Raw genomic sequence first — 25,489 nt, forward strand, 5'->3', positions numbered from 1 at the left:
ACTGGAATCACCTTCCAAATAAACTTGCTCTCATATCCTTTTCTCAGGGTTGGCTTTTGAAGGAAACCAATACTAAGACACAACCTAAATGCCTTTTAACAGGAAGATAGATAAATAACTTGTGGTATAAAATAGAACATATAGAGTAGTTAAATGTATCAGACCTACATGCACAAACATGATAAATATTGAAAATATGATTTTGTGTGACAAAAGCAGGTTGTATAATAATCACAACATAATGACACTATGTAACTTGCATTTTCAGCCACTCATGCAGCTAGGGGTGTCATGTCACACAGTTCTAGTCAATAAGTTAAACACACAGGACTGCTAAGGAGGGTGGGTTCCTGGGAAGCTTCATTGTTTTTTAGTGTGTGTGTGTGTGTGTGTGTGTGTACAAGAGGGGGAGAGGGTCTTCCCTCTCTACTTCTTCCCATCTTGATCATGACATGAAGATGAACAGAGGAAGGCTGGAGCTGGAGCAGTCACTTGGTGTCCATAGGAAAAAGCCAAGATACTCATAGAGACACTAGCTCTGACATTGTTGAACCACTGCACCAGCCCTCCAGACTTTTTATTATGTGAAAAAAATAAATACACTATTTTAAAGCTGCTATTACTTGGGTTTCTTGTTACTTGTAGCTAAGCACATTTCTAATTGATAGCTGCCCTAATAAAATATATGGGTGGGTCCTGTTAACTAAAGTGTTCTTTGTTTTGTTGGGGGAGAAATGGGTGTATAAGTTTAGGGCCAGGATCTAGAAAAGATTGAATTGCTCTGTATAGGAGAGTGAGAGATTTGAAATTGATGGGATAGTCAGTACGGAGAGAAAGAAGGCAAAGATGGGTGCTGCATAAGGGAAGACCACCCAATGGTGGTATAGCTATAAGGAACTTGAGCGAGAACAGAAATATCTAATGAAATAAAGAATAGAAATATCTAAAATATTTGCCATGGTATGTACAAAGTAAACTACCTCTTTTTTTTTTTTTTTTTTTACCCTCACCCAAGGACATTTTTCCATTTTTTGTTCAGGTAGAGTGGGAGGGACAGAGAGGAACAGAGAGAGAGAAAAAAACATTGACGTGAAAAGGACACATCAAGTGGCTGCCACCCGCACGACCAACCAGGGCCGGGGACAAACTGCAACCGAGGTACATGCCCTTAGCGGAAACCGAACCTGGGTCTCTCTGGATCGCAGGCCAACGCTCTAACTGCTGAGCCAAACCGGCCAGGGCTAAACTACCTCTTTTAATTCCCCACAAAAATCTTCAGCAAAGTCTACATTGCTCACTCCTGCTCTGTGCAAATGAATTCTATATTTAGGAAGTCCAAAAAGGTGCTGAGTTTTGCACCCATGTTATTGATACAGAGTGAAGCAAAAGGTCAGGGAGGAGTTGACATTCAAGTTATCAAGTTAACTTCATATGGTTGTTGAAGGAGGTGGGAGAGTGTAGTTAAATATAACATAGACCTTGGAATCCAACAAACTCTACCACTAACTAATCCTATGGTCCTGAGCAAGTTACATAGCTTCTCTGAGCTTCAGTTTTCCCATCTGTAAAGTGAACACGATAGTAGTATTTACTTCAAAGGATTGTGGTAAGAATTCAATGAGATAATTCAAGTAAAGCGACTAGCCCAGGGCCTGCCACATGGTAAATGATCAATAATTGTTTATTTTTATTATTATTATTATTGTTGTTGTTGTTATTATTATTATTGAAGTTAAGTAGGAGGAGGAGATATGGATAAAGGGGAAGAAGGAAGAAAGGAAGGAAGGAAGGAAGGAAGGAAGGAAGGAAGGAAGGAAGGAAGGAAGGAAGGAAGGAAGGAAGTTATTTTTGATATTTTGTTTATTAGATTGGGTGGGACCACTCACCGTTCTTTTCCCTTTGACAATCCATAGCCCTTGTAGGTTTGATTCTGCAATGAGAAAAGAAAAGTGATGCAACTAGTTTTGCATATCTACCTTGCCTTCCTAGCTCAACTTACTGCAGATATTAAGATGCTCAAGCCATCAGACTCAACACTGTCCAGATTCTGACAGTAAGATCCAATCTGACCAAGTTCTCATTGGTCACCATGTGTCCAGCAACTTAGTCCTTGGAATGAATCCCCAAGTATCCAAGGCCCACCTCACCATAGACTTGCTGTACAGGTATGCATGACCAGTAGAGTGAATACCTAGATTTCAATGCTTCAAAGATTCAATCCTGAACCCCAGTTTTGAAGGCTGAGCTCAGTAGTCTCTGTGAGAAGACCTCTACTCTAACCTTGAATGTTTAATTAGATCCATGATTCAGGAGAGGGCTGGGTCAAAGACTCAGAGCAAAGTTCATTTCATCCACTCAAAATGAATCTTTCAAATCCTCAAAGGGTGGTGGGCATTATTCTGCTTCTACCATGTCCAAAACAGCTTGGCCTTCAGCCCTGTTATGACTGATTTGAGAAAATAAACCAGAACTGGCCTTGTGCAGGATGACCTCCGCAACTTGGACAGACTTGCCATCTGCATTAGTTTGCTATTACCGCCTGACAAATTACCACAAACTTAATGGCTTAAAACCTCAAATTTATATCTCACGGGTTTCATGGGCCAGGAGTCTGGGTATGGTTCTCATCTGGGGTTTGGGGTCCTCTTCCAAGACATGCAGATCATTTGGCAGAATTCAGTTACTTGGGGTTGTGGGACTGAGGTCCCTGTTCACTTGCTTTCTTCCAGGCCAGTAGGAGCACATCCTCTGACTTCCAACCCTTGCCCTTCCAAGTCAGCCACAATAGAACTTTATACAACCTATTGTAATTATTAATAGTATTGTAACCATCCCATCAAATTCACAGGCTCCACCCACACCTAATAGGAGGGAATTATACAAAGTGTGTACAGTGGGGTTAGGAATCTTGGGGGCCATCTAGAATTCTGCCTACCACACCTTTCAACCATCAAATAGCTGTTGGAAAGGGACGTAGGATAGTGCTCTGAAAAACTGGCAGAAGTAAGTTCCCCCACAGAAATAAGTAAAATCTTACCTTATTTATTCATGCAAGCCCCTCCAAATTCCTCAGAACTAGTCAAGTGTCCTAATCTTTTTTTTATTATACCTTTTATTTTCTCTCATGTTTTCAAAATTTTCCATATATTTACCTGCTGCAGTCTTTGATTGAAAACTTTTCCTTTCCTGAATTGCATTGGCACTTCTGTCAAAATTCAATTGACTCTGCATATGTGGGTTAAGCTCTAGCTTCTATTTTGTTCTATTTATTTATTTGTCTATCCTTATGTCACTGTCTTAATTACTGTAGCTTTCTAGTAAATATGAAATCACATAGCATTTACAACTTTTTTTTTCAAGATTGTCTTTGTGATTTGGGGTTCTTTGATATTCATTTTAGAATCAGCTTGCTAATTTCTTTATATATATAGAGAGAGGGAGACGACTTCCAGTCAAGATGGCGGCATAGGTAAACGCGGTATCACGTCCTCCCACAACCACATCAAAGTTACAACTAAACTAAAGAAAAACCATCATTCAAAACCACCTGAAATCAAACTGAATGGAAGTCCTACAATTACGGAATTAAAGAAGCAGCTGCATCGAGACTGGTAGGAGGGGCGGAGGCGGACGGGCTGGTCCCACACCCACGTGTGGCGGATAAAAATCAGGAGGACACCTCAGCTGGGAAGGTCCTCCCTGAGGATTGAGGGGTCCTCGTCCCACACCAGGCGCCCCGCTCAGGGTTCCAGTGCCAGGAAGGGAATCCCCCATAACTTCTGGCTGGAAAAACCAGCGGAAACTGAGGCTCAGGGAGGCTGAGGCAGCTGGAGCCCCAGGCAGCTCCTCTTAAAGGGCCCGCGCACGGACTTATCGGACTCTCTCCCTCTAAACTTGGAGGGGAGGCAGCTCGAGGGGCACCAGAGACATACAGGGAAGAACTGAGCTGTTTGGTATTGGAGCGAGGGCTGGAGAGGGGGCTTTCTCGGGGACAAACGTGCTGTCAGAGGCCTTTGTTCCTTTGGTGAGCCCTTCCCTGGGGCGGCAGATAGTCGCCATATCTGGGTCTCCAGCAACCTGGCTCACACTGGTAGCCCCGCCCTGGTGATTCCCTGAGGCCCCACCCCACCCAACTTCCAGGCCCACCCAAGCTGTTGCCAGTTGCTTAACCATAGGATTGGCCTGTCTTGGATCCTGCTTCAGGTTTTTCTAAATTCTTTCAAACGAGCAGCATCTGGTCTCAGCGAGCCCCATACCTCTCGTCAAGTAATACATAGAAACAAACACAGGGAGGCAGCCAAAATGAGGAGACAAAGAAACAGGTCCCAAATGAAAGAACAGAACAAAACCCCAGGAAAAGAACTAAGCGAAATGGAGATAAGCAACCTAAGAGATGCTGAGTTCAAAATACTGCTTATAAGGATGCTCAGTGAACTTAGTGAGAACCTCAGCGAACTTAGTGAGGGCCTCAAGAGCATAAAAAAGGACCAGTCAGAAATGAAGGAGGCACTAACTGAAATAAAGAATAATTTACACAGATTCAATAGTAGAGTAGGTAAAGCCAAGAAGCAAACCATAGATTTGGAATATGAGGAAGCAAAAAACACCCAATCAGAACAGCAAAAAGAAAAAAGAATAAAAAAAAAAAATGAGGATAGTATAAGGAGCCTCTGGGACAACTTCAAGCGTGCCAACATTCACATCTTGAGGGTGCCAGAAGGAGGAGAGAGAGAACAAGAAATCGAAAACCTATTTGAAATAATGGCAGAAAATTTCCCTAACTTGGTGAAGGAAACAGACATACAAGTCCAGGAAACACAGAGAGTCCCAATTTCTCAAAAGAAACTTTGCAGGCCAGAAGGGAGTGGCAAAGCAAGAACCTACAACCAAGATTACTCTGTCCTGCAAAGCTGTCATTTAGAATCGATGGCCATATAAAGAGTTTCCCAGACAAGAAAAAGTTAAAGGAGTTCACCACCACCAAACCGTTATTATATGAAATATTGAAGGGTCTTTTTGAAGAAAAAAGATAAAATATATGAACAAACAAAATGGCAATGAATACATATCTATTGACAATGGAATCTACAAACAAAATGAATAGGCAGAACAGAAAGATTCTCATAGATACAGAGAACATTTTGTTGGTTGCCAGATGGGAGGGGGATTTGGAGGAATGGGTGAAAACGGTGAAGGGATTAAGAAGTACAAATTCATTGCTAGATTGACAAACCTCAAAGGGAAAGGGGTTGGGGGGTTGGAAAGAAATAAACCAAAGAACTTATATGCATAACCAATGGACACAGACAACAGTGTGGGAAAAGACGGGAGGGGGGCAGGAGTGGGGAGGAAGGGGTCAGTGGGGGAAAAATGAGGAACATCTGTAATACATTTAACAATAAAGATTAAAAACAGTAAAATAATAATAAAAAAATTATATATACATATATGTATGTATGTGTGTATATATCTATCTATATTATATCTCTCACACTCTAGATATAGATATAGATATATAGATAGAGAGATATAGATATATAGATATATAGAGAGATTTTTATTGGAATTGCATTAAATCCAAAGACCATTTTGGGAAGAAATGACATCGTAAAATATTGAGTTTTCCAATCTTTTAATATGGTCAGCCTCTCCATTAATTTAAATCCTCGTTAATTTCTTTCCACAATGTTTTCTTTTTCTTTTTTTGAGAGAGAGAGAAAGAGAGAGAGATAAAAACATTGATGTGAGAAACATCTATGGGCTGCATCCTGCACAGCTCCCAACTGGGGATGGAGCCTGCATTCTGGGCATGTGACCTGAGGGGGAATCCAACCAGATCCTCTCAGTCCACTGGACGAAACTCAATCCACTGAGCCACACCAGCCAGGCTTTCCACAGTATTTTCTAGTTTTCAATGTAGATCCTGAAATTTTTTAATTTTTTCCATAGGTATTTGATTTTGTGATGTAATTATAAACAGTATTTTTAAATTTCATTTTTAATTGATGATAGTGTATTGAGGTAGGCAGACGAATTCTCCCCAAAAAGATGTCCATGTCCTAATCCCCAGAGACTGTAAATACGTTAATTATATAGTATAGGGAAATTAAGATTGCAGATGGAATGAAGGTTGCTAACGAACTGACTTTAAAATATTGATTATTCGGGATTACCTGTGTAGATCCAATGTAATCACTCGTTTTTAGTTGTGAGAAGGAATTAAGGAAAGGAATTGCCATTCATGAGAGGTGGAACACGGGATAAGAAGCAGACTGGGGTGGGAAGGGCTGGGTTCTAGAGAAACTCTTTTTCCTTCTGTGGGTCTCACTTTTCGCATTCTTGAAATGGGGGAGATGGCCAGTGCGTTCCTAGAGGTCAGGACTTCGCCCTGTCTTTTTCACCTCTGTGTCCCCATTGGCCAGCACCGTGTTCCACGTGGGAAGACATTAATTAGCGTTTTTTGGATGGATGGAGGCATGGATAGGTAAGCAAGCGGGAGACAGGATGAACAGATCTCTAAGAGCTTTTCCAAATCAGGAAATCCGAAATTCTGTGCTTCCCTGGGGGTTACAGTAATCGCTGAGTACAGTTTAGAGCCCTAGAGTTTTGTAAGTTTCCTGCCAGCAATTTCGATTCGGGGGACTCGCTCCGAGGCTCCAACGGAGCCCCGCATGCCGGGACTTGGGGTCTTTTCTCCGAATTCATCATTTTCGTCCATTACATCGAAATTCCTCAGCGAGGCTCCCAAATTCTGACTCCCTCCGCAGCTTTCCTCCCTCTCTTTAGGGACGATGAAAGCACCTGGGTCTAACGTCACTCCTACCTTCGGGCGCGACATGACGCGATTCCCTCGGGCCCGAACCAAACCGCCGCCGCCTCGCCGAGCGCGAGCCTGTGCGTCCCGTTGCCAAGGCGACGGATAGACGCCCGGACCCGCCGCTCTAATTGGATGAGCCAAGAGCACTACTTTCAGCGCGTGGGCAGATCCGAGCGGCTGGCAGTTTGAGCACCTCTGAGGCCCAGACCCCTCTCTCGACTCCCTCAACGTTTTTCTCCCAGCCCCACGCCTCCGCGACCCTAGGTCACTTGGGCCCAGACACTGCCGCAGGCATTCACTGCCCAGCGCCTCTTCCAGCTGAACTTCGCTTGATCTAAGAGCGCTGAAAAGTTGTCAGCTTTTGGTAAATGCGGTGGTTCTAAGTTTCCTTACTCAGGCCCTCACTAAGTTAACCTGGTCAGTTAGTTGATCCGATGGTAACAGGGCCAGTCACTTCCGCTCTATCCCAGTCACTCTTTGTAATTCTTGGGCACCAACTCTATGCCAGTACTCACCTCGACGCCTGCAGTAGCCACCTACCTGACCAGTCTACTAGTGACTTCTCTTGCCCTATCCATTCCAGTTCATTCTCTGCACTGCAGCCAAAGAGTTCTTTAAAATATAAATCGAGCCCTGGCCGGTTTGACTCAGTGGTTAGAGCGTCGGCCTGCGGTCCAGAGAGACCCGGGTTCAGTTCCCGCTAAGGGCACGTACTGCGGTTGCAGTTTGTCCCTGGCCCTGGTTGGGTCCTGCAGGAGGCAGCCATTCGATGTGTCCCTTTCATGTCAATGTTTCTCTGTCTCTCTCTCTTCTCTCTCTCTCTCTCTCTCTCTCTCTCTCTCTCTCTCTCTCCCACTCTATCTGAACAAAAAATGGAAAAATGTCCTTGGGTGAGGATAAAAAATAAATAAATAAATAAATCATGTCTCTCCCCTGCATATAACCTAAAATGGCAACTTACTGGTCACTGCATTCTATACTGGCTCCTTGTCCTTCCCCTTACCCACTTCTCCACTACCCTGGGATCTATATACCAATCATAGCTGATCAGAGATCAGAAACTTTTAAATAAAATTTTGTTATTTTTTTATAGAAACAAAAATATGTTATATAGGAATATGTCTAACAAAATGTATGCAAGATATGTCATTAAACAAATTCTTGTTAAGCATCTATTCTATGTCATGTCCCATTCTTGACTCAGGATACAGCAGTGTATCCTGAGAATCTGCCCTGTGGAGTTCATATTCTCATAGAGAAAATTACAAAACATTGGAGGACATTAAAGAAGGCCTGAATAAATGGAGGGAAATAACATATACATGGATGAGAAGACTCAATATTGCCCTGGCCAGTTTGGCTCAGTGGTAGAGCATCGGCCTGCAGTCCAGAGAGACCCGGGTTCGGTTCCCACTAAGGGCACATGTCTCAGTTGCAGTTTGTCCCCGGCCCTGGTTGGGTTGTGTGGGTGGCAGCCACTCGATGTGTCCCTTTCACATCCATGTTTCTCTCTCTCTCTCCCTCCCCACGCTATCTGAACAAAAAATGGAAAAATGTCCTCGGGTGAGGATTAAAAAAAAAAGACTCAATGTTAACATAAAGATGTGTATTTTCCCAAATCCAATCAGGAATTTTGAAAGCTCTTGTCAAACCAAAGCAACAAAGTGTATGTGTTGCGGCAGGAGACATTTCCCTGCCTATTAGTCACAGTATAAGGCAGGGAGAGGCAAATATCAGTGGAATACAATGGGGACTCTAGAAACAGACACAATGTGTGTGTGTGTGTGTGTGTGTGTGTGTGTTAATTTGATGTACAATAGAGGTAGCATCATAAATTAGTGGGGAAAGGATGGAGGACTCAATAAATGGCATCAAGGAACTGGCTTTCCTAGGAATAAAAAATAGATGCCTAATTCAAGTGGATTAATGAGTAAATATGGCACATACATATTTCAGACTATTAGCAATATGTATATTCATATATAATATTTTTATGACTTCAGGGTGGGGAAGGAATTCTTACATAAACAATAATAAAGCACAACTAATAAAGGAAAACATTAATCTATGACTCTCTTAAAATTTGAACTGCCATATAACAGAAGACATTGTAAATTCAATTAAAAGACAAACTACAAACTAAGAGGAAATATCTGCAACACATATAACAAGGGACTAGTACTCAAAGAATTCCTACAAACCATTAAGAAAGATTCCCATCAACCTGCAAAAGAAAAGAAAAATGGGCAAAAGATATGAATAAGGAACCTTCAGCAGAATAAGCTTAAATAACCAATAAGCAAATTGAGAAATATAATAGAAACAATTATAAGATGTGATTTTATGATCAGCTAGATAAAAATAAAAACACATATCAATGCCCAGTGTTTGTGAGCATGTTGAGAAATGGGAACTTTATATGCTGCTGGTATACTCACACTTTGGAAGGCAATTTGGCAATATCTTGTAAAGTTGAAAAAGCACATACCTTATAACTCATTGATTTCACTACTTAAGCACCATCTCTATGCTATTGGCTGTATTCTACAGGCTCTCTGAATACAACTATACAACCCATGTACCACCTATCATTTTGCCACTAAAGTACAAGGTGACAACCTTTCCTAAAGAAATTCTCACTCTTGTGCATAAGTCATATGTATGAGAATGTTCTTTGCAATGTTCTTTATAATAGAAAATACTAGAAACTAAATGTCCATTAGTAAGATGATAGATGAATAAAATTGGGTATATTCTAATAACAAAAGTGCTAATAACACAGTGCTAAAAATGAATGATTCAGATTATGTCAATAAGAAAATATCCTCCAAATCTTTTGTTGAATGAATAAAAAAAGTTGTAGAATGATAAATATTTGTAAAGGTTACAATTTGTATTAATTATAAACACACAAAAGTATATTCTATATATTTATGGGTACATAGGTATTAAACATTTTTAAAATATGGACGGACTGATAAGCTGCACACCAGACTCATAAAATAGTGGTTGCCTCTGGGAAAGAGGAGAGAGGGAAGAAAACTTCAACTACTTGAGGTTTACTTGGATTGTTTTGTTTTGTTTAAACAACACACTTGAAGCAAATAGGTCAAAGTATTCTTTTTTTAAAAAAATATTTTATGTATTTATTTATTTATTTTTGTACGTGCCCCTAGCGAGAACCGAACCCGGGACTCTCTGGTCCGCAGGCCGATGCTCCAACCGCTGAGCCAAACTGGCCAGGGCGGTCAAAGTATTCTTCTCTGGATTTTTTTTTTTCCAAACAGAAAGCACACCAGCCATAGCAATGACCAAAAATGAGTACCACGATAGAGGAAGTTTAGGATGCTTTGGGAATGCCTAACAGTGAGGTCTAACCAACTCTGATTGGGGTCAGCAAAGACCGCCAGGAGGAAATAGGAGTTAGCCTAGTGAAGGGGATGGGAAGAGCATGCCAGACAGAGGGAATGGACTGTGCAAAACCAGAAATTAGATTGAAGCATGTTTGAGGAAGTGAAAGTGGATCAAAGACCAGGAAAGAGTGGAGAAGAGCGGAGAAATGAAACTGCTAAACCTGTATGTGTTTATTTCCTTTTTTACAGATGTGGAAACAGAGCCCTAATGAGGGAAATAGAACCCAGGCTTCCTAACTCTCTGTCAATTGCTCCATGATAATGATGGTGGGCCAGTCTCTCTATTAGGTACCTTAAATGTGTTCTCATTTAATCTCATTACAGACCTAGGGGGATTTTTTTTTTCTTTCCCATTTTACAGATGAAGAAACAGGCATAGAAATTAAGAAATTTGCTCAAGGTCACGGTGGTAGAAGTCAGATCCCACAAGGCCTGTGTGCTATGCTAAGCAGGTTGGACTTTATCCGAGGGGTATTGGTGAGTGTATTATGTTTCTATGGCTGCTGTGATTACCACAAGTGAAGTGCCTTAAAACAACATAAATGTATTAGCTTACAGTGTTCGAGGTCAGAAGTCTGAAATGGGTCTCTCTGGGCTAAAATTAAGGTGGCAGCAGGGCTGGGTTCCTTCTGGAGGCCATAGGAGAGAATCAGTTTCCTTGCTTTTGCCCCTGCATTTCTCGGTTTGTGGCCCGCTTCCATATTCAAAGCCAGCAAACATAGCACTCCAGCTGCTGTTTCTGTCATCACATCCCCTCTGACTCTTATTCTCCTGCCTCCCTCTTTCACTTATAAGGATCCTTGTAATTACATTGGGCCCACCCGAATACTCCAGGATCATCTTTCCATCTCCTGGTCAGCTGATGAGCAACTTCAATTCCATCTGCAGCCTTAATCTCTCCTTCCCATATAACAACATATTCACAATTTCTAGGAATTAGAGCATGGACATCTTTGGGGGATCCATTATTTTGCCTACCACAATGAGCCACTGAAGGGTTTTAAGCAAGGAAATGACCAGGTGAGACCTGCATTTTAGTATATTTTTATTATTGGTTTTATTTATAAAAGTCACTTCATGACTTATGTCTAGCAAGCTGGGCTTCGCAAGAACTAACACTTTCAAATGATAAACAGTTATAGTTTTAAATGTGTTCAGTCTAATAAGTATATTGGGTGTTTGTTTGTTTTGTTTTCTTCAGGCCTTTTAACCTGATAGAGAGTTTTTTTGTACATGTGATTTATTTTCCCAACCAAGTAAGAGCTCAAAGAACTGTTATAATTTCCCCTATATGGATGAGGAAACAGATCTGGGGCATTCGGTTGCCTGCCCTGGTTCACAGAGCTGCTAAGGACCGGGGCATGACGAGTCTTCAGGCCCATTTATCAGCATTTCTTTTTTGTTTTTAATCCTCACCCGAGGATATTTTTACATTTATCTTCAGACAGAGTGGGAGGAAGGGTGGGAGGGAGGGAGAGAGAGAGAAAGAGAGAGAGAGAGAGAGAGAGAGAGAGAGAGAGAGAGAGAGATGAGAGACATCAATGTGAGAGAGACTCATCGATTGGTTGCCACCCACACAACCCCAACTGGGGCCGGGGGCAAACCACAACTGAGGTACGTGCCCTTGGCCAGAATCAAACCTGGGACTCCCTGATCCGCAGGCCTGATGCTCTGACTGCTGAGCCAACCTGCTGGGGCATCAGCATTTCTGTGTTTTTTTTTAATCCTCACCCGAGGACATTTTTTGTTCAGGTAGAGTGGGGGGGGGGGGGAGAGAGAGGAACAGAGAGAGAGAGAGAGAAACATCGATGTGAAAGGGACACATCGAGTGGCTGCCACCCGCACAACCGACCAGGGCCGGGGACAAACTACAACCGAGGTACGTGCCCTTAGCGGGAACCGAACCCGGGTCTCTCAGGACCGCAGGCCGACGCTCTAACCGCTGAGCCAAACCGGCCAGGGTGCATCAGCATTTCTTTATGTCATCCATGGAGTAGGGCATTCTGTGAAACTCAAGTCAGACATCAGCACATCTTTGGTGCAATTTTTCATCTATAATCTGGTACCCAGTAAGCATTTGTTGAATGAATGACTGAGTGAATAAGCCTGCTTTCACTTTTGTGCACAGTTGGTGATTTTCAAGGCAAGAAAACCATCATCTCTTGCTTGGGATGCCACAGTAACCTCCTCACAGTCTTTCCTGCTTTATTCTCTAATCCACACTCCAGATAGGAGCCAAAGTAATGGATCTAAAATGTAATCAGGTGACATGGCTTCCCCAGTTAAATTTTTCCATTGGCTTTCCATCATACGCAAAAGAAAACCCTGAACGCCCAATTATGACCATACATGGCCCTGCACACTCCACCTCTTCTCTCCTCTCAGTCTCATTCTTACCACCTTTCTTTGGCTTCCTCCCCCTCCAGTTCCACTGGCTTTTTCCAAAGGCCAAGCTTTTCCCACCACAGAGCCTTTGCCCATGCTGTTTTTCTGCTGGAAATCTCTCCACTTTTCCCCCCTCCAATCTTTAAATAGCTGGGTCCTTCTTCTATGCCAGGTCTCAACTTTAATGAAAGGTTCTTATTTTAGAAAGGTTTTTCACCCGGCCAGTGTGGCTCAGTGGTTGAGCGTCGACCCATGCACCTAGAAAGGTTTTTCCTTTTACACTATTATTTCCTTCATAGAAAAGTGCAACCATTTGTAAATGTTTTATTTGTCTATTTGCTTATTTAAAAAAAATTATTTTATTGATTTTAGAGAGAGAAGGAGAAAGATAGAAACATCGATGAGAGAGAACATCGATTGGCTGCCTTCTGCATGCCCCCCACCAGGGATCAGGCCCACAACCTGGGCATGTGTCCTGACCCAGGATTGAACCGGCAACCTCTTGGTGCGTGGGTCCATCCTCATCCAGTGAGCTACACTGGCCAGGCTCTATTTCCTTCCCTACTAGACCTGAGATGTCCAATCTGAAGCTGGCTGACAGATACGGCTACAAAGCATTTGACATGTGCCTGGTCTAAACTAAGATGTGCTCTAACTGGAAACACACTGTAAAAACACGCTGGATTTTAAAGACTTAATAAGTAAAAAAGATGTAAAATATGTCATTAATAATGTTAAATATTAACTACATGGTGAAATAATAATACTTTGGTTATATTGGGTTAAAACATTAACAACCTGCTTCTTTCTACATTTTTAATGTGGCTACTAGAAAAATTTTAATTACACATGTGACTCACATTCCATTTCTTTCGGGCAGTGCTGTTCTAGACTGTTAGCCAATGAAGATAGGAATCGTTTCCCTTATCTACCTATGTGTTCCCAGTACCTACAATGTAGTAGGTGCTCAGTGATTATTTGTTGAATAATTTGGTTTTTATGAGAACTCTGGGCTCAGAGAGAGCTGAGACAGGCAGCTCCCATGTATGCTGTGAATTTGAGGAATAAAGAAACACCAAAGCCTTGGCCGATTTGGCTCAGCGGTTAGAGCATCGGCCTGCGGTCCGGAGAGACCCGGGTTCGGTTCCCGCTGGGGGCATGTACCTTGGTTGCAGTTTGTCCCTGGCCCTGGTTGGTCGTGCGGGTGGCAGCCACTCGATGTGTCCCTTTCACGTCGATGTTTCTCTCTCTCTCTCCCTCTTCCTCTCTCTCCCTCCTACTCTATCTGTGCAAAAAATGGAAAAATGTCCTCGGGTGAGGATAAAAAAAAAAAAGAAACACCAAAAAAAGGGTTTTATTTTTTTCCAGTCACTGCATTTTCAACAGGTTCTGTCAGCCCTCTGTTCTGCTCTGTACTGACATTCCTCACACCTACTACTATATACTACATCTACTACTATAGATTGGGGCAGGGGAGGGTGGCTGGAGGAACAAGCTGGTTCAGCTGCTTCTATTTCAGTCCCATAGGAGGTGTCTGGTCTCCCTTACTTTACATTCTCCAGCTTTGGTCCTAGTAGCAGGAATGGCTCACCTCAACACACTGACACGCAGGGCAGCTGTGACCCCAAGGGGACATTCCTAAGGTCACCCAGCAGGTCCGAGGGAAATAGGGCCCAGAACCTTAGTCTCCAGAATCACCTTCCAGGACTCTTGCCTCCAAATACATCTGTTGTAGTCTCCTTTACTCCAGGGGATCCAGGTGACTGCAACCCTCCCCTCACCTCACATTTACCTCTGAATTCTTGGGGGCCCTAAGTGCAGGTGTGCCTGGTCCCAGCAGAAACGACCCAACTGGCACCGTCCACATACAGGTCAAAGTAGATGGGGGATGGGAGGATAAGTGGATGGATGGACCAGTGAATGGATGGGCTGAAGGATGGGAGAACAGAGGGTTGTGTGAGTGGGGGAGAGTGGTTGGCTGGTGGGAAGGATGCCTGCATGGGGAGTGGGGCAGGGGAGGGGGTTAAAGAAGGAAGATATTACCCACTTTTCTAGTCTCAAACAGAATCTGAAGAACACAGGACCCACAGTCATCAAAGTCCAGCCCCCATCACGTTTCTGCGAGAAACAGAGGCCAAAGGAGCCCAGCGCTTTGCCAGGGCCCGCAGGGAAGTCCAGGCAGGGCCGGAACTGAGATCTGGGTCTGTAAGCCCCTGGCTGAGGACTCTTCCCGCCGCCTCCGCCCACCCCCTGCCCGAGCCTGACAGTGCCAGGGTGGGGGGAGCGCCCTCGCCCCCACCTCCGGAGGTATCGGCCCCACGCGGCCCCAACAAGCTGCCGTTGTCCCGCGGGCCCGGGGCCCGGCACACTGGGGCTTTGTCCAGCCCCCCGCTCCGACCCACGGGAGGGGGCCTCCACATGACCGAGGGGGTAGGAGGAGCCTGCGGCGGTGGCGGCAGCGGCGGCTCCACCATCATTTCCCTGCCTGGCCGGGGGTCGGCGGGCGGCGACGGCGGCGGCTGGGCAGGGCTGGGCGGGGCCGCGGACGCCAGGCCCCCTGTTCCCCTCCAGGCTGCCCGCGCCGGGCCTGGGCCATCAGGGCTACCGTGACCCGAGCGCTTTCAGGGCTGCGAGCTGGGGGTGCGCCTGGACCCCCGCCCCAGGGATCATGGGGAATGGCATGACCAAGGTAGGTGGGCGGGGATCTCGCAGCCCGCACCTGCCCGCCCCCCGCCCCGACCGCGGCGCCAGCCTCGGACTGGGTCGTCTGCCCGTCTCTGACCTCTGGCTCTCGCCGAGTCTGTGTGTGTGTGTCTCTCCCTGCGACTCTGAGATCGTACTCGCTGTGTGTCTCTCTGGGGCTGTAGCTCTAATTGCGTCTCTCTGTGTCTCTGTACATGTCTGTCTCTCTGGTCTCTGTCTGCTTCTGTGACTATTTCTTCCTGTGTCTTTCTGTGGCTCCCTGTCACTCCCAGACTGTCTCTCTCTGACTCCCTTTCTCTGTCTCTGTCTCCCCTGTCTCTGACTCTGGACTCTCTCTGGGACTGTTTCTCCATTCTTTGCCCTTCTGCCTCCTCCTGTTCCTGCCTTCCCACTCCCTCCTCTTCAGAATTCCCCACCACCCACCCTGGCAAGTCCACCTCTCCCTTCCCCCTCCTCTGTGCTCCTCCTACCCTCTCCCCCTAGGATTGGTGCTCTCCCTCCTCTTTCCTCTCACCCCTACCAAGGTAACCTGCCTTGGTGCCCCCCTCCTGCCTCCCCAATCCCTCACACAAAGTCCAGGCCCACCAGAGGGAGGAGAGTGCTCCCCAAGTCCTGAGGTTCAGACACCCTTCATGGGATGGAGAGCAGCTGAGGGCCCTAGCTGTTGGGGTGGGAAGGGCACGCTCCCCTACCCTGCTGACCCTGCCTGTCTCTCCTGTAGGTACTTCCTGGACTCTACCTCGGAAACTTCATTGGTGAGCACTACCCACTCTGTCCCAAGGCATGGCACTCCGCCTGTCCCAGGCCCATGTCCATCATTCATGCTCTGGCCCACACACCTTGGAGGCACTCAGGAATGGGGCTGGGGGCAGGGAAGTGATGCCAGGCTCTTCCAGCCCCGAGGTTCTGGGTTGAGGTCTGTTTGGAGGTGTTGTTTCTAGCTGGGAAGCTGGGACCCTTCCCCCCACAACCTCCTTCTTGGAGGAGAAGTCCTGGAGACTGGACCCTACCTCAGAAACGTCATTGGTCAGCAATGCCCACTCTGTCCCAAGGCCATGGCACTCTGCCTGTCCTGGGCCTGTGTTAAGAGACAGGCTGGTCCAGGGCTTGTGGGACCCAAGGTGAGGAATGTCACTTTCATCTTCAGAGTAAGAGAAAGCTTCAGAGAAGGAGGGGATCTGAACTGGGACAAGGCCTTCCCCATCCGCCCTGTCCCCCACTGGCATAGATGCTCCACTCCCATAAATCCTGAGCCCTTCCTCCCTGGAGCTACCTCAGAAGCTCATACCACGTTGATTTCTGACATTTGGCTAAATAAGGTCTGAATTCCCATAAGGGCAGAAGTTGACCCCATACTTCTATGCTCAGCCAAGACTGCACAGAGTAAAGCACTCAGTAAATGTGTTGAATGAGGATGTGGACAAATGAAGACAGAGGGGATATGTGTTATTTACTCTGATTATATAAGGTCTGTATACACTGGCAATCCAGCCCCTAGAGATGACCACTGATAGCAGTGTGAGGCATACCCCTGGGTCATTTTTCATCTTAATCCATACAGATACAAGATTTAAAACAAAAATGCAAACCTATTCTGCATGTTGTCCTGTCACCTGTATTTCCCATTTAGTCATATATTGTGGACATCTTTGCACATCAGCACATAAAGAGCTGCATAGTATTTAAGTATGAATACACCATTTTTTATCCAGCTCCCCTTTGATGGGCATTTCATTTTCCCCCACTTTTAACTATTACTGATGTCTTTACTGTCATAAGCAGCACTGCAGAGAATATCGTCCTCTACACACAGAACTTTGTGTGAGCAAACCCTTTTGTAGACAAGATTCCTAGAAGTAAAATTACTGGGTCAAGCATATGCCAGGGAAGGATATTTACAATGGAAAGAATAGCAGGGGAAGGCAGGGGAAATGCTGGGCTGTTACTTGCCGGTGCCCCAGAGACAAGACTAAAGCCTAGGAGTGTGGCTGGACCTGTTATGCCAGGCCCAGGAGGTGGCAAAGGAACCGGGAGCTAGCAGAGGGTCCGCCAAGGTGGAGAGGGTGAGGTGAGAAGGAGGGTCAGGCAGGGAGTCCCGTCTCATTTGGCCATCAGGAATACGTAAGTCACACCTGCCAGATTGGCTCAAGCTTCCTGTTTCTTTCAGATGCCAAAGACCCGGATCAGCTGGGCCGGAATAAGATCACACACATCATCTCCATTCATGAGTCACCCCAGCCTCTGCTACAGGTACTCCTTACCCTTGTTCCAGGGATGTGCATAGATTGGGGAGAGGGGCCTCAGACCCCCCCACACACACAGCACCCACTTATCATCTGCCTACTATGTGCCAGTTCCTTAACTGCCTTCCAGACCCATGATAACTCATTTGGTTGAAAACTGGCCTGTTTTACGTAAGCATCCCTACTTGATCCCTATTTGGCAACTGAGACCCAAAGAAGTAAAATAATTTGCCTAAACTCATACATCCAGGAAGCTAAGGATCTTGAATTTGAACACAGGCCATCTGGCCCCAGATGCATCACACTGTACCATAGAAAGGCCCACAAGTGGACTTTCCATTGTCCAACTGAATACATGACCCTAAATGGATGATTCTGGGCTCCATGTCTTGCTGTGTGACCTGAGGCTGCGACTTCACCTCTCTGGGCCTCTGCCCCCAGGGGGCTCTTGTGAGGAGGCAAAGGAGCTGTTGGATGGTAAAGATGCCTTGCCCACTGTAAAGCCTGGCTCCCACTGGAACAGTTGGCCTGGGGAAAAGGGGGTGAGGGTGTTTTGACTCAGAGGAGGAAAGCAGGAAATCCAGACAACATGTGCTGGAGTCATGAGGCCCTAGTTCACATCTTCATCTACTCTCTCTGTAACCTTGGGCATAAGACTTCACCTCTCGCCCTGGCTTGTGTGGCTCAGTGGTTGGAGCATGGGCCCACGGACCAGAGAGGCCCGGGTTCGGTTCCCACTAAGGGCATGTACCTCGGTTGTGGTTCGTCCCCGCCCCCGGCTGGGGTCATGTGGGTGGCAACCACTTGATGTGTCTCTCCCACATCAATGTTTCTCTCTTTCCCTTCCCCTCTCCCTCTGGCTCTATCTCAAGATAAATGCAAAAATGTCCTCGAGTGAGGATAAAAAAAAAAAAAAAAAGACTTCACCTCTCTGAGCCTCAGTTGCCTCAGTTGCCTGATCTGTAAAGGGAATTTTATCATAGTACCGAACTCATTGAGTTGTTGAGACCCACATAATAGGTGCTTAACAAATTACAGCTGATATAATACAAAGTTAATCGTACTCTTATTTCATAAACAGAGTCCCTTCCTCCTTATCTGTTACAGTCTCTTGTCACCCACTGAAGGGAAAGAACTGTGGGTGGGAAAGGGCTCCGGAGATCTGAGATTCAGACCAGGTTCTGTCACAGATTTGCTGTGTGACCTTGGGCAGGATCCTTCCCCTCTCTGGGCCTTAATTTCCCCATGTGTCTGATTTGGTGATTTCTAAGAGCACCTCCCATAGTCTGTGATTCTCAGTGTCATTCAAAGAAGAAACTTCCAGGTCAATGGAGTCTGACTTTGCTTTATAGTGCAGGCTTGTTTTGAAGCAATTGAAGTATGCAGTCATTAGATTGCATGGGGAAGGTTGTCAAGTCATGAATATATTTACTAATGAAATGACTGCTTACAAAATGAATCCTACTCCAACAGCCCTTCCCTTTTCTCACAAGCGTTTCTCCCAGTCCATCCATCAGTGAATTTACCAGAGTTTATGCCTTGCAAATGCAAGGCCAAAAGTGTTCCAAATGAATTGCAAACCTTGCAGAAGATGCAGGATTGAGTGACCTTGGGGAAAGTGAGTTGGGGAAAGGCTGGACTCGCACATGAAGCCATTAACAAATGAAGATCTGGCCCAAGTCCCTTAGCCACTGGCCATTGATGGGCCAGCCACCTGAAAAGAGCCATTTGAATATCAAACATTTAAGAGAGGTCCTTGAGAAAAGAGATAAGGTTCTTGGAATATGGGCAGAAATCATCTTTATGATCCTGTGTGAAGGTGAAGCTTGAAGTGAAGGATGTTGGAGCAAGTTGGAAAAACTACTGGCAATTCACCCCTTGATTATTTTAATAATTAGCACAAAGCCTACAACTACAATTAATAAGGTATAAACTTATTTTCATAATTTTTGTTTCTTTTCAAGAAAATAGAATCTGCTTTGCCCTTCTTAGTATGTAATTTTGTAATCCTTGTTTGGAGGGGAGTCACTTTAAGTAGCCCTTTTCTGGTTATTAAATGAGAGGTCCCTTTTTATCAAGTTCTTAGAAAGTTCTAGAATCACAGATGGTCAGAGCTGGGAGGCCCTCAGAGATTGCATCAACCCTCTTTGGACAGAGAGAACAACTGTGGCCCAGAGAGGGGCAAGAACTGGTCTGGGGTCAGGAGGTACTTGGGGACCCAGGCTGGGGTCAGGGGGTATAAGTAAGCACCCCCCCTACACACACACACACACACACACACACACATGCACACACTGCCTGTGTGTGTTTTGTACTTTCAGGGCATAACCTACCTTCGCATCCCAGTGGCTGACAACCCTGAGGTACCCATGTAAGTTCCCTAAGATGGACTGACAGATGGACAGACAGCTGCCTCCTGTGTTGGTGGGAGGGAGGATGGGAAGTGGTCTGAGGGAGAACAGAGAGGACACAGGCCAGAAAGCTGTTTTGGGACCCTAACACAGATGCTCACCCAGCCCCAAGTTTGACTGTGTCTCAGCCATGCCTTTGCCTATGCCCCTGACCAAGACCATTAACCTCCCAGAGCTGAGTCTCTTCTGCTGCAAACTGGAGAAAGTTCCCTGTCTCACAGGATTAGCTGCACCAGCGGATTTGAAAAGGTCAGGCTCAGCTGGTTTCTGGCCTTGGAGTTAAGACATCTGGGTTCCGGCCAGGCTTTGCCATTTACTTGCTGTGTGACCTTGGACAAAGCGCTTCCCCTCTCTGAGAGGAGAAATGCAGGTGCGATCAGCATCAAGGAGGCTTTCCAAGATCAGATGGCATGGACTGAGTTTCTAGGACAAGGCCTGCAGTGTACTGGGGGCTCAGAACATGGGATTTTTGTTCATGTTAGCAGCAGTGTCTCCAGCCTGGGAAAAGCCCAGACAAGAGACACTCCTACCCCTCTGGAATCTTGCTGTCAACCCCATTGTAGACCATCGCTGTCCCCAGATGCTTTGATTGCAGACCCCAGAGGAGGGGGACTCCTGTATCTTCTCCCATCCATTTCCTTGAAAAGTCAAGATCTCCCCCTACACTGTGAAAATAGGGTTCATAGGACCTACTGGGGAGGTTCTCCTGCCTCTGTAGTGGGATCTGCCATGATTGGCCTCTCTCTACCATGTGGGGATGTTGTTCACACACATCCCCACATCCTATGACAGTATTGGCCCCTACTCACTGCATGACTAGCTGACCTAAGGACCTCCAGGATTTTTGTCTCTTGCTATCTCATAAATGGGGAGGGGGACAACTGCTAGGAGACATGCTCACCCCCACCCAGGGCTCCCTACCCTATTGCTTTCTTCTCTAGCAAAAAGCACTTCAAAGAATGTATCAACTTCATCCACTGTTGCCGCCTCAATGGGGGGAACTGCCTTGTTCACTGGTGAGTTAAGAGGGGAGTGGGAAGAAAGGAAGTAAGTGGCTATCCCTTATCCCGAACACACGTTTATCTTATGGGGAAGGAGGAACCTGTGACAGATGTTCAGTTGTCACAATGGCTGACAATCCACCATTCATCTGACAGAGACTGATGGGAGCTCAAATCAGGGCTCTGTCCTTTACCAGCTGTGAGGCAATGGCCAAATAGCTGTTTCTTCCTGAGACTCAATTTCCTCATCTGTAAAATGGGGAAAAGAATGCTGACATGATAGGCTATTGGGAGGGACAGGTGAGGTTATGCAGGTAGCCAAATACCCTCCCATAGTTCTGACTCCCTCTCCTCCCCTCCAGGCCCTTGAGGTGATAGTACAGGGCCGTGGAGAACCATGGGCTAGGAGACAGGACCCCTGAGTCTTCCCAGGAGCCCCCAGCCTAGTAGATGTCACTCATTTCATAACTTCTCACTGAGCACCTACCCTATGCTGGAGCCCCAGCACAGGAAAAGCTTCCTCCAGCCTTGTCTCCCACCCTGTCTCCCTCCTTCCCCTGCTCCAAATGCACTGGCCACCTCCCTGTTCTTCAAATCCACCAGGCTCCCACCTCATGGTCTTCCTACACGCTGTCCAGAACATTCTTTATTAAGCCTTACCCTTCTTTCAAGACTCACTTGATGTCACTTGCTTGGAAGCACCTTCCCTCATCCTCCCCATCCTCCCTACTACATTAATAACTCTTCCTACATCATTTCCTAGCCCTGAACTCATCTGCAAAGTAATTATCACCATCTAAAATTATTTCCCTGGTTAGTGTCTGTCTCCCCCAACACTACTATTAGTACCAGGATGACACAGACCATCTCTGTTTTACTTCCCACTATATTTCAGTATCTGAAAAATGACAGATAATCAGGAAATGTTTGTTGAGTGAATGAGTGAAATGATGTTTCACTCAGACCTTTAATGTGGGGGAATGCCTAGGGGATTCTTCAGGCAGAGGGAACAGAATGGACAAAGGCCTAGAGGTGGGAAAATAGGTCCTGGCAGGTTCCTTGTGGTTGGAGCTCAGGAGGCAAGAGTGGGAGAGTTGAAGTGGGGTGGGTTGTCTGAGCCGGGGAGGGGGCACAGAGAAGATTGGGCCTTACCTGAAGTTTGGGGGGGGGGGGGTGCCAGCTTTGCAGGCATCTCTCGAAGCACCACCGTGGTGACAGCATATGTGATGACTGTGACGGGACTAGGCTGGCGGGAAGTGCTTGAAGCCATCAAGTCCACCCGGCCCATTGCCAACCCCAACCCAGGCTTCAGGCAGCAGCTTGAAGAGTTTGGCTGGGGCAATTCCCGGAAGGTAGGGACTGGGGCAGGGGCTGGGGCAGGGTGGGAGGCTCTTCCTCTCACTTGAGCCAAGCACTGATTGGAAAGAATTTAGCCTGTGCTTCAGACCTGGCAGAAGATTTTTCTGGGGTCTCAAAATGATGGTCCTTGAGCTAATATAACCCCTAGGTGTATTTTGTTTGTATAGCCAGATTTTTTTTTTTCCTTTTTAATTTAGAATTTGAATGCCTTTGGGTCAGACTATAGACCCTTTAATTTAATCAGGTCCCAGAACTGCCTACTCTACCTGCCTGGAACCTGAAGGCATTTGAGCGTTGGGCCCTTTTGGGGAGAAATGTGCATCTCCTACTCCATCCCTGGATCATCGATGAGGCCAAACCAGTTCCTTCTCTTATGCCTACTGGACAGATGGCACATGGAGATGTCAGGAACTGAGGCTTCCTTGGCGACAGTGGATGAGAGACAGAGACAGGGAGAGAAGCAGCAAGGGCAGCAAGGGCAGGAAGGCTCTCATCAAGTGGCAGGCTGGGACCCAGAGGCTTATCTGCAAGGCTTTAGGAAAGAGGCAGGCAAGGAATGGCCCTGTGCGAGCGGAATTGCTGTGCAGTGGGGAGGGATTAATGTCCCACGGTGCAGGTAGGAAGGTCACTTTAGCAAATCTGGAAGATTGGAGTGCCCAAAGACAGGTGGGTTCAGGGAGAGGGAAGGGATTCATGGTGGGGTTCAGTGAGGGGGATGGAAACTCAGAAGGGAGGCTAAGAAGACATTTGGGAAGGGAAGGGGCTTAGCGAGGCGTGGAAAGCTCCAGAAGAGCCGAAGCTCTGAGGACTGGGGAGGGGACCGGGCGGGCGGCCTGGCACTGACGCCCGAACCCCTACATCCCCACCCCAGCTTCGCCGGCAGCTGGAGGAGCGCTTCGGAGAGAGCCCGTTCCGCGACGACGAAGACGTGCGCGCGCTGCTGCCACTGTGCAAGCGCTGCCGACAGGGCTCTGCGACCTCGGCCGCCTTCCCCGCGCCGCAGTCAGCCTCCGAGGGAACCCTGCAGCGCCTGGTGCCGCGGGAGGCCCACCGGCCGCTGCCGCTGCTGTCGCGCGTCAAGCAGACTTTCTCTTGCCTCCCCCGGTGTCTGTCCCGCAGAGGCGGCAAGTGAGGATTCCGCACCGCTTCCTTCCAACTGGTCCCCTGCGGGGGACTGTCTGGGCCTCCCACCGCCTCCTGGGAGCCCCGCGGCGGCCTGATCCTTGCCCCTGCCCCTATGCCCGCCCTGCTTGTCTGCAGTAGTGTGTCCTCCGTCTGTGCGTCTCCGCGTCGGGCAGCTTGCTGCAGCCACCTGGTGCCTTAGGCCTTGGGCTGGAGGCGGGGGCACATGGGCCCCCCCTCTTAAAGGCGGCAGGAGTAGGTGGGTAGGTGGGAACGGACCTGGAGGAAATTAAAGAGACCCAGAAGCTGTCTCAACGCCTCGCAGTCATTGAGCAAAGGTGGGTTCGCAAGACTCTGCCAGGGGCCCGGAGCCTGCAGGAAACAGGGATGGGAGGGGTCTGCACCCCTGGGGCCTGAAGAGCCTGCAGCCCTAAGTAAACCGCCGTCCTCGGGGCTGAATTCTGAATACAGTACTTCGCTGACACTCCTCTCCCCTCTCCCCATTCCCCCCCCCTGCACAGGTCTCCACACTGGGCCCCGAGTCTCTCCTCTCTGAATCCCCTTCCCCCTCTCTGAGCCTCTCTCCTCCCTCAGCCGCCTCCTCCTCTCCAACTCCCTCCCCTTCTCTATTCACAAATACTTGCTGGTAAATGCTTCCCTCACGCCTGACCTTTTACTTGAGTTCACTTAATCCCGGGGCAGGCAACTTGCCATAGGACACACAGCTAAGTAGGGGAGGCTGGGTTTGAACCAAGCTGTTTTGTGTGGCATGATGGTATTAAGAAGCAGCTCCTTCTGGTCTTGGGGGTTACTGGAGAGCTAGTGGGAATGACCCTTCCCACCTAGAGTTTAAAGGCCAGGCAGACCAATAAAGCAGCAAACTGACTTCAAGGATGAACAGAGGTCATTGGAGCTGACTTTTTCCTAAACTAAAATTAACCCAGAGTTAAGAGGGGTCTGAAATAGCTATAATAATATAGCCATCTGCGTGGGGCTCTTATTGTGCTCCAAGCACAGGGCTTGTGGGAGAGACCTAGGTTCCTGCTCTGAGGTTGGAGGGATGGATTAAATTACCTTTTCCTGCTGCCCAACCTCCTACTCTGCATTCACTGGACAAATATCCATTGAGTATCTACTGTGTGTCAGGTGTTGTGCTGGGCACTGGGAATAATACAGCAGTGAGCAAAACCTCTGCCCCGTGTTGCTGATATTCTGGTGGGAAAGACACTAGATAGACAGATAAACCAAAGAAAAAATAAGTCAAAGAAAAAACAAGTCAAGGAGTGAGGGAGTGAACTGTTATGCTATCTGGGGAGAAGCATTTCAGGCAGAGGGAACAGTGAGTGAAAAGGCCCTGAGGTAGGATCCTGTGTGAAAGCAAGATGGCTAGACTCATCAGAGTGCAGGGTGCCTGTGGACCTGGCTAGTTGAGGGAGAGGGGCACCATCCACTGGGTTTATTTTATTTATTTTATCCTCACCCGAGGACATTTTGTTTTTTTCAGACAGAGCGGGAGGGAGAGAAGGGGGAAGAGAGAGAGAAACATCGATGTGAGAGAGACACATTGACTGGTTGCCACCCACACAACCCCAACTGGGGCCAGGGACAAACTGCAACTGAGGTATGTGCCCTTAGCAGGAACTCGGGACTCTCTGGTCTGCAGGCTGACACACTAACCGCTGAGCCAAACCAGCCAGGGCACCATCCAATGAGTTTAAAACACTATTCTATTTCTACTGGTATCTTCCCCCTACTTAAAGCCCCCCATTGGGCAGCCCACTTGGGTCCCCTTCCCACTGTGGGAGTTCTCTATTTTTCAAATAAACTTTCCTTTCACTTGAAAACAAACAGTCCAGCTGGTGTGGCTTAGTGGCTTAGTGGCTGAGCTTCGACCCATGCACCAAGAGGTCGCCAGTTCCACTCCCAGTCAGGACACATGCCCAAGTTGTGGGCCCAATCCCCAGTGGGGAGCATACAGGAGGTGGCCAATCGATGTTCTCTCTCATCGATGTTTCTATCAGTCTCCCTCTCACTT

General features: G+C 47.0%; 2 protein-coding genes across 3 annotated transcripts in view; one reads left to right on the plus strand and one right to left on the minus strand.

Annotated features, from left to right (window-relative positions):
* TTLL9 (tubulin tyrosine ligase like 9) overlaps positions 1–6,838 on the minus strand; it is a 39,961-nt gene extending 33,123 nt beyond the window's left edge. The window contains exons 1-2 of the mRNA XM_036245677.1: positions 6,824–6,838; positions 1,887–1,930 (exon numbers count right to left, since the gene is read on the minus strand). Coding sequence (XP_036101570.1) covers positions 1,887–1,930; positions 6,824–6,838 — 59 coding nt within the window. The remainder of the gene's footprint in view (positions 1–1,886; positions 1,931–6,823) is intronic.
* An 8,331-nt stretch (positions 6,839–15,169) lies between these two features.
* DUSP15 (dual specificity phosphatase 15) lies at positions 15,170–23,527 on the plus strand. Of its 2 annotated transcripts, XM_036245032.1 has the most exons (7): positions 15,170–15,304; positions 16,040–16,073; positions 17,486–17,568; positions 19,883–19,932; positions 20,914–20,988; positions 22,154–22,325; positions 23,204–23,527. In XM_036245032.1, exons 1-7 carry the CDS (start codon positions 15,284–15,286, stop codon positions 23,462–23,464), a joined length of 696 nt encoding a protein of 231 aa, XP_036100925.1. In that variant the 5' UTR covers positions 15,170–15,283; the 3' UTR covers positions 23,465–23,527. The 2 variants fall into 2 exon arrangements, with proteins under 2 accessions (XP_036100925.1, XP_036100926.1); XM_036245033.1 differs by lacking the exons at positions 15,170–15,304; positions 16,040–16,073; positions 19,883–19,932 and having other exon boundaries at positions 17,517–17,568.
* The last annotated feature ends 1,962 nt before the right edge of the window (positions 23,528–25,489 follow it).

Source organism: Molossus molossus, unplaced genomic scaffold (genome assembly GCF_014108415.1).
Source record: "Molossus molossus isolate mMolMol1 unplaced genomic scaffold, mMolMol1.p scaffold_m16_p_6, whole genome shotgun sequence".
NCBI classification, from domain to species: domain Eukaryota; kingdom Metazoa; phylum Chordata; class Mammalia; order Chiroptera; family Molossidae; genus Molossus; species Molossus molossus.